The 12,914-nt window shown below is 40.5% G+C and overlaps 1 protein-coding gene across 1 annotated transcript in view; it reads left to right on the forward strand.

Moving 5' to 3' along the window:
- Nucleotides 1–1,543: 1,543 nt before the first annotated feature.
- CDC123 (cell division cycle 123) overlaps nt 1,544–12,914 on the forward strand; it is a 37,160-nt gene continuing 25,789 nt past the window's right edge. Inside the window, exons 1-6 of the mRNA XM_082489016.1 lie at nt 1,544–1,703; nt 2,738–2,809; nt 4,887–4,941; nt 5,787–5,819; nt 9,738–9,833; nt 10,556–10,662. Of these exons, the coding sequence (XP_082345142.1) occupies nt 1,630–1,703; nt 2,738–2,809; nt 4,887–4,941; nt 5,787–5,819; nt 9,738–9,833; nt 10,556–10,662 (437 nt within the window). The 5' untranslated portion in view covers nt 1,544–1,629. The remainder of the gene's footprint in view (nt 1,704–2,737; nt 2,810–4,886; nt 4,942–5,786; nt 5,820–9,737; nt 9,834–10,555; nt 10,663–12,914) is intronic.

Below are 12,914 nucleotides of genomic sequence, written 5' to 3' on the forward strand. Positions count from 1 at the left end.
AGAAGTTTGACCCGCTTCTACCTTCTCCAATGATTTTTGTGGCTAGTATCACAGGCTATTGCTGGCAAATCATGCTATTCATTCCATTTATTTCATGTGGGGGGTCACAATCAGACCTGAAAAAGGCATACCATTTATAAAAGGTATAACTTAATTTCCATTGCTTATTCCTTTATTGAGGGGCTTCCTTTCAAGGCAACATCCAACCATTCCACAGTTTCCAAATTATCCTTCCCAGGAGTTAGAATCTTAAGCCAACTGAGGCCTGCGCATCAGCTTAGAGCACAGCCAAGCTACTGGGGCTTTACATTAACCTATCCAAGTCATGACAGAGAGATTAGCCTTTCTAAATCACTTCTCAGAAGGTATTCTCTGATCCAAACTGCACATCCCAGCTGACAGCAACCAGATTTAATGGAAGCTCAGCAATGGTGTCCTAAGGCAAGCTGAAGATAAAACAAAATACAGGATTTCTTATAAAGAATGTGCAAAAGGGACACTGGGAATGTGTTATGCATGATTTCACCAACAGAACGCTGAGATAGGTGTCATGAAGAAAAACAGCACTAAAAGCTCCTAAGTCACTTTAAACTTGCTACCATCAGTCAGCGCACTTGCATTTCAGCAATACAATTCGAGCAACAAAATCAATTCATTAGCAGTAGTTGATGGGAGAGAGAAAGAGGTAAAAAAATAGTGGAGAAAACGTTTCTTATCATGGTATTTAGCAGCACAGATGACCCGCTCAGCATCAAATAAAATATGGAAAAATAACTGGTTCACGCCCTGCAGAACAGACAACAACAACAAAGACTATCCTGCATAAGGAGAAGAGGGTTTTCAGCATCTCCATGTTGTTATGAACCCTCTGGACAACTGATGTGTGAGGGGGCCCGGTGGGACAGCTGCCAAGGGTAGACGGGGGAGCACCTGAGGAAAACACCGGACGGACACGATTTGGCCCTCCACACAGGCGACACGCAGCCACAGAGACGACGGCAGGGCTTAAAAAGAACAGGTTATTCAGCAATTACTTAACTTCCCCCAAAACAAAATTAATTGCAGCCCTACTTGAGAAGACAGGGGAAGCTCTGTGGCCGCAGAGCTCCGCTATAACGCTGAAGAGATGAAACCCCGCACAAGCACACGCAAAGCAAGAAAAGCGAAGCTTCGCTAGGCGGGAAAAACACCGGCAGCTTCCCCCGAAGCCACCCGTGTCCACAAAGAAATCCGGCGCTCGGGCCACGCACCACCTACGAGGCCCGGAAAGCGGCCCGGCAGCTGAGAGGCGCCGCTACCGCGGGGGGGAGTGCGGTGAGGTGGTGAGGTCGGGGGCGGCCGAGTTGCAGCAGCGCTGAGGTGGCGGTGGCTGAGGTGCAGTGAGGTGGGGCGGGGCGGGGCGGGGCGGGGCGCGGCCGGGCGGCAGCCGTGTGTGTGCGGCGCTGAGGCGAGGCCGGGTGGCGCCGCGCCGTGTGCACCGCCGATGGCGGGCCGTGTTGGCGCCCGGGGCTGCAGAGAGAGGTTCCGGGCGGAGCGGGAGCTTCCGGGAGCGGCGGGGAGTAAACGGACCGGACCGGGCCGGACCGGACCAGACTGGACTGGGTCGGGTCTGGTTGAGGACGGGGGAGGATGAAGAAGGAGCAGGTGGTGCACTGCCAGTTCTCCGTGTGGTACCCGCTCTTCCGGGCCGTCACCATCCGCAGGTGAGGGGAGCGGTGTGGGGCTGGGGGCGGTCGGGCCCTGGCGGTGTGGGGCTGCGCTGGGTGAAGGCCTAGGCCGGGAGAAGCGGATGTGTGTGGGGGGCTGTGTGCGGGTGGGTTGGGCTGCGTTGGAAACGGGCTTGTGTTGGGGGAGATACAGGCGACCTGTGTGGGTCAGGGTTGGGACGGAGGTGGGGAAGGCCTGATCAAGCTGGGGCTCCAGGAGCTGGGGTCTCGTCCCTGTGCCCTGAGGGGGTGTTTTGGGCAGCCCTGGGGGTAGGCCAGGCACCCCCGCTCTCCTGGTGGGACTCTGCACGGAGCACCAGCTCACAGCCACATCACTGCTGGTCCCGCTTGGCTGCTCGAAGAAACTGAGGCTGAGCACACCCAAACCAAGAGGCCGACTTCGTGTTTCCATGTATTTCTAGAAACTGTAGCAATTTCTGCAGTTTCTAAGGTGCTGCTGCAGGTCACGAGATGGTTATGAGAACTACTGGTAACTCAGGAAAGCCAAGCTCAAGATAGTTGCTCTGTTGGATCAAAAAGCGCTGACATCAGGCTTTTAGTAACCAAAGCATTTAATCTTTTATGTTTTTTAGTATTTAGCACGTGCATATTTTTGGTAAGTTTAGTGGTAGTCCTGCGTTTTTGGAACATTTGGGTGGTATAGGTGTATTTTGGCTTGTATCTCAGAAGGGAAGCCTTTAGTTCAAGCAACATCTTGTCTCCTTCTCACTGGCCACACACACTCTTTCTTTGAGTTTCTTAGAGCTTTGAAGGAGTGCGGCATTTTTGTGCATTTCATCTAAAATTTTTGCCTCTTTCTCCTTTACTTGCCTGGAGGGAAAATGGGCATTGCTTTTTGGGAAGAGGTGAGAGGGGAGAAAGAGAAACTTTTTTTTTGTAGTATTAGAAAATAAACCATACTGTTATTGAGGTATTAAAAAAAAAACAACTTAGTGTTATTTAACACTTGTTATTATTTTAACAAGTAATACTAGTAAAAAAATATTAAAGACATTCTATGTTTTCTCCAGTGCTATACTTCCCCTACCAGAGAATGTGAAAGAATATTTACTGGATGATGGAACACTTGTGGTTTCTGGAAGGTAAAGAGTGATTCTTCCCCCCAAATTTTACTACTATTTTATATTCACAGTGCTAGTTTGTATACAAGTATTATATTTTGCATAATGACTTTTTAAAATTTGACCACTCTGGCTGCACTAAACCTCATACTGTATGAGCATGTGAATGGGCTGACTGCTGCTGTTAGTAAAACGTGACTTGCTGGTGCCTGATGCAGATCCTAAAATCCATGTAATAGACTTCATTCTAGACCAAGTGGAGACAGTTCCTTCATTTTTTTCTCCACCTTTCCTTGCAGAGTCTACCAGTCTCTTGGGTGCGCAGCCTGCTGGTTTGTGTTTGGTTGCTTTGATATGATTAGCTCCAGTTCAGAGGCTTGACCTGTCCCATGCAATTCACATGCCTGCTGCCTTATCCAGGGGTGAAGTGACATTACCTGAGCTTAATTCTCAATAAGATAAGCTATGTATAAAATCTTAGTAATTATTGAATTTGTATAATCATTTGCATACATATAATCCATGTATATGACAAGGCTGGATGTCCTGTGTGTGTATACCTGTGCCAAGAATTTGGATGGAGAAGAATGAGGTGGATAGGTATGAGAAACCGTTGGTAAGAACCCAGGCCTTGTTTTTTGTTTTCTGCTTAGAATCTCACTTTATGGCTTCCTTATAAAATGAATGTTGCATGCATACATCTTGTTAATGATCAGACTCAGAAGTCTGTCCCACACTCCATCATTTGCTAACTGGTAGTTTGCATCTCACAGAGCAAGCAGTTAGGCTGTGCTAGGGAGCTATGTCTAATTTCTCATCAATCAATTTATATAAAATTAAAGCTGTTTAAAACACCTTGTAAAGATGAAGGGTGTTTTTAATTTTAAAATTCTTTTTTTTAATAAAAGGTATCAGACAACTAAAATTGTTTTTTAAACCTGTTTGGATAAGAAATAGTATTGTTACCTGCTTCTGCATAATTGTGCAACTTATTTAGCAGCAGCTAAATAAGCCTTAAGAAAAGCCGAAACTGAGGGTTTGACTTTACAGCTGTGTTATACAAACAATTTCTGCTGTCTTCAATGGAATAATGGAGAGCCATATAATTGACTTAAATTATATTTTAAGATGTTTCCAATTTAAAATTCCTTTTAGAATCCAGTTTTTCTGAGTTGAACTTTCTTAGCTACAAGTGAACGTGATCTTGTAGTCAAGGCCAAGATTGCTTTTAATCTTCAGTGAACCGATATCTGACCTATAGATCTCAAAAACTGAATTGGTAGTTTAATCCCTGTGGAAGTGCGTTAAGGGGCTGCAGAGACTTAGCTTGTTGAAGAGTTGACTTCTGGCAGGGACACACATTTGAACTTGCTGTGTTTGCGATGCTGACTTGCTCTGAGTAAGTCTTGAAGAAGAGCTTGGTCTTCTCCTCTAAGATCTTCACACTTAGTTATATTGCCTAAAGAACTTCAAAAGTCACCTAAAATTTCAAGGGAGTATTTGCAGTCAAGTCCTTTCTCCCAGATACACTAGTGTTTGCAACAGCAGATCTCACCTGTGCAGAAAAAGGAACTTTTCAGGAAGAAGCTAATGACCATCTATCCACTTTCCGTAGGATATTCTTTTCTGTGTGTGGGCATTCTCTTTTCAGAACTAGAAGTTCACAAGTCAACTTCTGAAACTCAAGTTTTATAAATTTTACTTGGAAAAGGAGTATGAAGGCAGAGCATAATTTAAATTGAACTTGTTTAAAAAGAAAAAAGTTTGTTGCATTTGTGCTTCTGTCAGAGTACAGTAAAGTTGGAAAAGAATGATTAATAGGGTGTTGAAAAGCTTCAATTATGGCATTTTCAGAGCAGAAAGTGATCTGCTAATTTGAAAGAAACAAAGTGGTTTGGGTCAGGCCCAAGTCTAATGCCAGGTCTTCAGTTTTCTGTACTGGCTCACTCTGATTTTTCTCTGCCAGGGGTTTTGGGTCTTAATCTCCTTAGGAAAACATTTTGAGATCAACAGCTGGTAGATGTTGCGGAAATAGAATATATATGGTTAAGTCAAACTCCAGTGCTTAATTTTTTTTCATGCTGATTTTTTGTTTTAGAGAAGATCCACCAAGTCATGCTCAGGAGAGGAGTGACGATGCAGAGGAAATACAGGTCAGTATGAAATGCAACTTAATGTCAAGTCTCTTGAGAAAAATATGAATGTGTAACACTTTCTGCATAATTTACAGGTGAGGAGAGTACTTCACAAAAATAATAATCTCTGGTAGTTGCCTTCAGAAACTTAAAAACATTATTTATACTGTGATGTTAGGGAAGGTTTAAAGTGTTTCTGTGTTCTTTCACAGAAGACTTTGTTTTATGTCTTGGTAATTGCATTTGTAATAATGAGTAGGGAATGTTGAAGGTTGTTAGAATTGAATTTAATGCTGTTTCATGCCCTGAAAAATTAGAAGGAGGAGCACATTTGGAGGAGTTATTTCAAGAAACAATGGAATTTTCTGAGAGCATAGTAGCTCAGAAGGGTATTCTAGAAGAAAAAGGCTGGAAAATGTTGTAAGCACAAGGTGACAGGAGGTAGAAAAAGGTGATGAAAAAGAAATATAAGTGAAACTAATGGATCATGGGTCTAAGGGTGGAAATGCTGGAGCTGAAGACAAGCTTTAGACGGGGAGGACTATTGAGTTCTGAAATGTCCAAGTTTGTGATATAAATCACAATTAAAATACGTAGGTGTCATCTTTTATCCATACTTTAGAATAGTACTTCTGCTGAATATACAATAATTCTCTTGTCTTAATTTCATAGAATCATAGAATGGTTTAGATTGGAAATTTACAGCCATAATAATTGGAGGATGGTGACATTATGCTACAGGAGCTCCAGGGCAATGATTTGATCTACATATTGTAGGAAGCCACATGAATTTTGATGTCTCATAAATTATAAAGAATGTCTCATGAAACCAGTAACCTTTGATTTGTTCTTATTTTTGACAGTGGTCGGATGATGAGAATACTACAACACTTAAGGTAAAAGCCTAACATGGGTTTGTCAGTAGTATCCTTTCTGCAACCTTCTGATATCAACTTGTCAGTTAGAGATATCTGTTGCTGTGTTTAACATTTTTCAGACCGTTCTAGATGGATGGTAGTGTAGATGTCTGTAACTTTAAAAAAGCCTTGCTGGGTTAATTTTATTTAACTAAAAATAAAATGCTTTTCTTCATCCCCAACAATCACACACGTGTTAGACTATAGGAAATGAACTGAAGTATGGCTCTAAATATAGCCATCTTTCATTTTCACCACTTTGAATATCTCCCAATTACTTAATCAAACTAGATACAGAAGAAATGAAGCCCCTGCAGCTCGATTTTCACAGCTCTTCTCTTACACCTGTGCCATTATTTCCTCTGAAGTACATTTCTTTCTATAATTTTTTTTCCCTTTTCCTGTCTTTATGCTGTCCTTTCACTGTGCCTTGCTTAGAATCAGGATCATGATGAATACGAAAAGGCTTCCATGATCTTTTTTTACATCTTTTTTGAAACTTGCTGTTGCCTCATCGTCAGAGTTAACATGCTTGCATCACTTGTCTGCCGTTGATACTATTACTTCAGTCCTGTTGGCTTTCTAATGTTCAACATAGTGTTGAATTGCTCACAGTGGATTAGGTGCAATGTAAACACAGCCCTGCTTTGAGTTGTGCATATGCTAGCACAGAATTTATAGCCTAGATTTTAAAACTAATACATGTCAAATTTGCACACACTAATAGCTTCAGTTCAAATATCTAAGATTTGATAAAGTAGATGTCTTAGATTGTAAGTTAATCAGAACAAGGTTTTTGTTATCCATGTTCTTCTGTGAAGCTCATGTTAACGTTGCTAAAGAAATAATACCAGACTTTTGAATCAGGTTTCGTTACAGTGTACAACACGATAAGGAAATACATAATCAAGAGGTCTGATACTCATCAGAAGGGTAAAGGCCAAGTGATTTCAGTTTAGCTAGGTGAGCATTGTGTACTGTGTGTGGATTGCAGCTTTACAGCCATCGTTTTACTGGGGCTGGCTGGGATGGAGTTAACTTGAGCTGTTGCTGAACAGTGCTTGCATAGCATCAAGGCTTTCCCTTTCCCCAGTCTGCTCCACACCCTTCCCTAGAGGGCTAGGCTAGGGGTAGGCAAGAGAAAGAGAGGGGACAGGGACAGGGACAGGACAGCTGACCCAAATTATTTTAAGGGATGTTCCATGCCATTTAACATCATACTCAGCGATAAAAGCAGGGGTAGAGGAAGAAGAGGGGTGTTTTGGCCTCCAAGGTGGCTCCTGTTCAGAGACTGACAGCGCTTTGTCTTTCACCAAACCTGGAACTTTTGTGCCCATGGCTAGTTCCTACAAAAATACACCTACATTTGGTCAAAGAAAGAGGGTCTAAAAGTAGAATTTCATCAATGTGCTCTTTACCATCTCATAAATTTGGTAGATGTTTGCTCTGAAGACTGCACCCATGGCAAATATGCTTTCTTTACCTGAAAACTAGGAACTACTCTGAGGCCAGTGAGTGAAGGGAAATAGTCATCTGTGCTTTTAAGTGTTGCCTGTTACCACTTTTACAGTGATGAAGAGAGCGAAGAAACAGCCTGCATCAAATGCAGAAGGGTCGGGAGTTTCATCTGGAGTTACTGCAAGAGATGAGAATGGATAAGTAGCAATGTGGAAGTTGAACAGGGAGACACTAGAGAACGTAATGTGTAAAGAATAGTGGGACGGGTGGAGACTGCTGTTCTGCATTTACTGTCAGCCTAGGGCATTCATATCTTACTAATGAGAAATCCCAGATTACAATTCTCTATTGGTTTCTTGGCTCAGGCAGCAGTAAGGTGAGCTGTGTTTGTGATTATTTTGATTTGATGACCCACCTGAGCCATCAGATAGAACTTGTTTCCCTTGACCCTTCTATATTCTGAAGAAGAATTAGAATATAGGATTGTAGAAAATTCTGTGTTTAAAAAAAATGCATTAGTATTGATGGTTGCAAAGTCAGGCATTCAGAATTTGGGAAGTGTTAAACTCTACATTGTTTATGCAGTCTCGGAGCTATCCTCTTGTGTATATTTCTTCACTTGTATTAATCAAATGACATGATGGTAACATTTCCCCAAGGAGGCTTTGTATGTGCTGACATTACATCTGTAGTATCACTCCTGACTTCTGTCAAAGCAAGAGGAGATTGGATTAGAATGCAGTGGAACGCAGAGTTTTACTTCTTGCAGGAACAATTTCTAGAATTTACTAAAGCTCTAAAAGTAAGAGAAGTGCTTTTTCAGTTTTTCAAGTGTAGTTTCCCATGGAGACTAGATAATGTACTGAGGAAAGATTCAGAATGTTTGAAGTTCAGTCTAATTCACTGTGCTAAAATGTGAGAGGTGTGTGTGTGTTGTGTGGTTTGTTTTTTTTTTTTTTTTAAGTATTTGCATTTGGGGACCTGCAGAAGGGAGATGCCAAAATGTCTGAACTTTTTTTGATCACTTGTGTGGCTATGAGGGCTTTGTTGTTTTAGAGACATTGTAGCTTTACCCTAGAAGTTATCTTTGAGTTGAGTTTAAAAATATTCAGGCAGAAATAGTGTTCTTGTATACTTCTTGCTATAAATCCTATTATATTGAAAAATCTTTGACATATGCCTGAAAGCCTTTCATATCATTTTAAAGGTCAGCAATCTGTTTTTTTTTCTATTGCACCACATTCAGAGTGGAGTTTATAGCATCCTAGGGAGTTTATTTTTTCCCCTCTCTTATGTTTACAATATTGACAATGTTCTTTACAAGACAAGGTTTCCTAGTCCAACTCATACCTTTGCAGTGTGTCCTCTTTTTTGGTGCAATATATTGTTAAGGAGCTACCTTAAGACCTAATTCAAGAGCTGGTTAGTTAAAGTATTAATAACACCACTTTATAAAACTAAAGCTTAAATGGGGAGCTGTCACTCAAATTGCCTATGAATTGATTTATTTACTTTTGCTGTCTTACTGTGCTCTTAACTGCAACTAGGAAACTATTACAAAACAGAACGGGTCTCTTTCTACCTTTTAATACTTTGACAAAATCCTACAATATTTGTATTTTAGTTTTTTTTTTTTTTATATGCTTAATTCTAAACAAACTATTTTTGAACGTTTGTTTTAAAATCTTCCTGGATCTTTATTTGTATACAATAATCTACCATCAGGTATAAAACAAGAAGTATGTACTTAAGGTCTCTTTATTTGACTTACACATTTCCCAGCTGTTGTAGCTTTCATGATGAGCGTTAAAAAATTTTGAGTTTTCCCCTGAAGTTGATAAATCTTGCTAGTAATGAGAGTGATAACTGGAACCATAAAAGGAAGACCTTATAGCAGCCTTCCAGTACCTAAAGGGGGCCTACGTAAAAGATGGGGAGGGACTCTTTATCAGGGAGTGTAGTGGTGGGACAAGGGGTAATGGGGTAATGGTTTTAAACTGAAAGAGGGCAGATTTATATTAGATATTAGGAAGAAATGTTTCACTCTGAGGGTGGTGAGGCACTGGCACAGGTTGCCCAGAGAAGCTGTGGCTGCCCCATCCCAGGAGGTGTTCAAGGCCAGGTTGGAGGTGGCTTTGAGCAACCTGGGCTGGTGGGAGGTGTCCCTGCCCATGGCAGAGGGGTTGGAACTCGATGATCTTTATGGTCCCTTCCAACCCAAACCGTTCTATGATTTTCAATTTTCTTTGATTAAAAGAATGTCAGAGTTGATTCTTAAGTTATTTAATTCTACAAATACATTATTTTTGTGGGGTTCTTGGTTCCTGATTTTGGACACGCTTATTCCTTCTACAATATGTATTTCTAACGGTATTTAGAAGATGGCTACACTTCACTATTAAATGTATTGAAATTGATTTATTGTTGTTCTTTGTTCAGGCACCAGAATTTCCTGAATTCACAGCTAAAGTTCAAGAAGCAATAAGTTCCTTGGGTGGTAGTGTTTTTCCTAAACTTAACTGGAGTGCGCCAAGGGTAAGAATGCTGACTCCTAAAACTTGTAACAGATGTTATCACAAGGATTTTTTTGGTTTGTTTTATCTTAATGCATTGTAAAGTAGCAGAGACTAGTGGTTGTGATGAAGGAAGAAGTGATAGACAAGATATCAGTGAAGTATGAAACAGCAAATTGTTCTGGTAGATTAGAGCTGGATGGTTCACTGTTTGGTGAGGTTGATGCAAGACAGTACTGTCTTTCTTACGTAAAACCCTGTGTCCTTGTCACAGATAACAGTATGATGGTCACACTCTTCTCATTTAGGATACTAGATGAAAACTTTGCCTGGGATAAAGATTAATAACCCTGCATTTTTTTTCTTAAAAAGCAATAAATTTCCCTCCAGTTATTTTTTCGGTACTCTAAATATGCTTTAAGGATGAGTGCACCCAAATCTTTTTCGATCGTATTCTCCAGGGAAGCTTGTGTTCTATCAAGCATTCCAAAAAAGCGCCTGGAAGCAGTAAGGCAGAAACTTTGTTTTTTAAATGGATTTGCTCTGCTTTCAACAGAGTATTTGTAAGAAAAGCAGTAACTATTGTGTCTCTTGTAAGAGCTAATGACGTTTTCCTCAAGAAAAAAAAAAATAAAAATTTCCTGCATGTATTTCAAATGTTGCATAATATTTAGGTAGATCTGCAGCTTGCATTCCATCCTGCTAGCAAGGGTGCATTTTTGGATAATCTCCTTTTTTGTTTAGGATGCCTACTGGATAGCAATGAACAGCTCTCTGAAATGTAAAGCTCTCAGTGACATCTTCCTCCTCTTCAAGAGTTCAGACTTCATTACTCGTGACCTCACTCAGCCGTAAGTAGATTTCTAGCAGACAATCTTATTTATACCTAGTCAAAAAAAAAACCAGCCGCCCCTCTGAGGTAACTTTTCAGTTCTTTTGAAAGGTTTTACTCTTTCTTGTATAGTAATGATAAATATCTGATACAAAAATACATATTCATGTTTAAAAGTGGTTCAGGTACAGTAGTAGGTTAGCTGTTCTTTGAAGCTTCCCCCACCCTTTCCCTCCTTCTTTGTCTTCCTCCGCCGTGCAAAAATAAATGCCAGGTCCAATTTAGTGCAGAGAATTGCAAGGCAAATGATCTTCACTGTTACATACCATGAGTGAATCTTTCCCAGTGAACCAGAATTGTTTACCTAGCTTCAATCAACAAGAGAGGAGCAGCCTCCATTTTATTCTGATATTAATTCACTTGATTTTAATATACAAATGAGTGAAAAGTAAAACAGGAAGACGTATTAAAGTATGAAATGACACTGTGGACTAAGACCATTTTTATTGAGTTGCTTTCCAGAGCAAGTGATGTTTTAAACTTGGGTTTTTTTGCTTTCCCATCCCTCTTGGCATTTAATTCTTTCTACCTACCTTATTGTCGCCACTTCTCATGGTAACATAGCATGACTTTACCATGTCCCTTTGAAATTTTAAAGCTGTTGAAGTTTGTGTGGCTGCCTGGAAGATGCCCAAGACTTCTGGTGACATATTCCTAGAGCTCCTTCTGAACCCAAGTTCTTGTAAATCTTGAACTAATGCACTCTGGAAACTGTGACTAGGGATAATAGTTACGGATAAAACTACAAATACAGTGGCCTTGGGGTTTATTTTATACGATTAAGTACTGTCTTCATGTGAGCAGATAAGAACAGCTTTCTCCTGTAGTACCTGCATCTGATTCATGTACCCCATTTCTAAAATACAGACTTTTTCTGAAAGAAAATGAAATTATTGGAATTTAATGTTCTTGTTACTGTTATTACTAGTATCTTTTTCAGAAAAGCGGAATTTCAAAGAAAAAGAGCCATCCATGGCTTGGTATCCGAGAGATTGTTTTCCAGTAATTATTCAGTCCTTATTTATATTACTGCAATATTTAGGAGACTCAAATCAAATGCAGGGCACTTGTTCTACGTGTTTTATAGAGGATTACCAAGCGTAATAGTCCTGTGTTAAGTAGCTTATGACCCGATAAGAGTTGTCTTGTCTAAAATGTGAAAGCAGGGCCATTAATGCTGTGCAACTGCCGCCTTTTTTTTTTTTTTATTCCTGTAACTCTAATAACACTCTTTCCCCCCGTTTGTTGGTACATTTAAAAAATGATAGGTAGCAACATCCTCATCCTTATCTCTGCATTTATGGAGTGCTAGCAGCACTGTCAGTCCAATTCTGATGCTAGGTTTTACATTATGTCTAACTTACAACATTATGAAGTCCAGGGGAAGAGACTGAGAAGGAGGGGAGAAGATGTTGGAGTAAGAAGACAGTTTGAAAATTATGTTAGACAAGGGAAACAATTGTGAGCATTGAGAATTCATGATTCTGGGATCACAGAGAATGAAAGAGAAGGGGGAGATGAGAAATCCCTAGTTTACATTTCGGAGATGAGTGAATAGTGATTCTCAGAAGACTTTGGTGCCTTACCAAGGACCTTTTTTTCATGGTTTCCCCTAATGGGAATCTAGGTGACTTGGCCAGGTGTCTTGAGAACAGTTTGCTCAGAGGGCCGAGCACTAAAATTTAATGTGTCCTTTGTTGTAACTGCTTTCAGGACTGAGTCTTGTGGGTCTGAAAAGAACTGTACACTTTGTGTCATCCCTTTGTGGATATTAAATAATACGTTTTTTATAGTCTACTATCCTCATGTATAAAGAGGTTCAGCAAAAGGTACCCTGAGCTACTTAGAGAATTCCTGTTTGGTTAACCACTTTCTAATAAATTTGAGACACAAGTGTTTAGGAAGCACCTCTTGATTCAGAAGATGTGGCAACTCTGTGTGTGCGTTTGGGCTCCTAGTTTGTGCCATTTGTATGGTAGAATGAGTTGATTTGACCACCTTCAGTGAGACTGAAATGAGTGCATTTTTTGTCAGGTTTTATCTCGTATCAGGTAAAGTTAGTGCCTCAGCTATTCGCCTTGCCCTCTGCAGTCAGCACTGACTTAGCGGTAGAGGCAATGAATGCGTTCTAGCTCCTATGCTGTGAGATTTCACAGCATGGGTGTTAACTTGAACCATCAGTAATTTCACCTTAAGTTCACACCAGGCTAA

Source organism: Vanellus vanellus, assembly GCF_965231255.1.
Source record: "Vanellus vanellus genome assembly, chromosome: 1".
NCBI classification, from domain to species: domain Eukaryota; kingdom Metazoa; phylum Chordata; class Aves; order Charadriiformes; family Charadriidae; genus Vanellus; species Vanellus vanellus.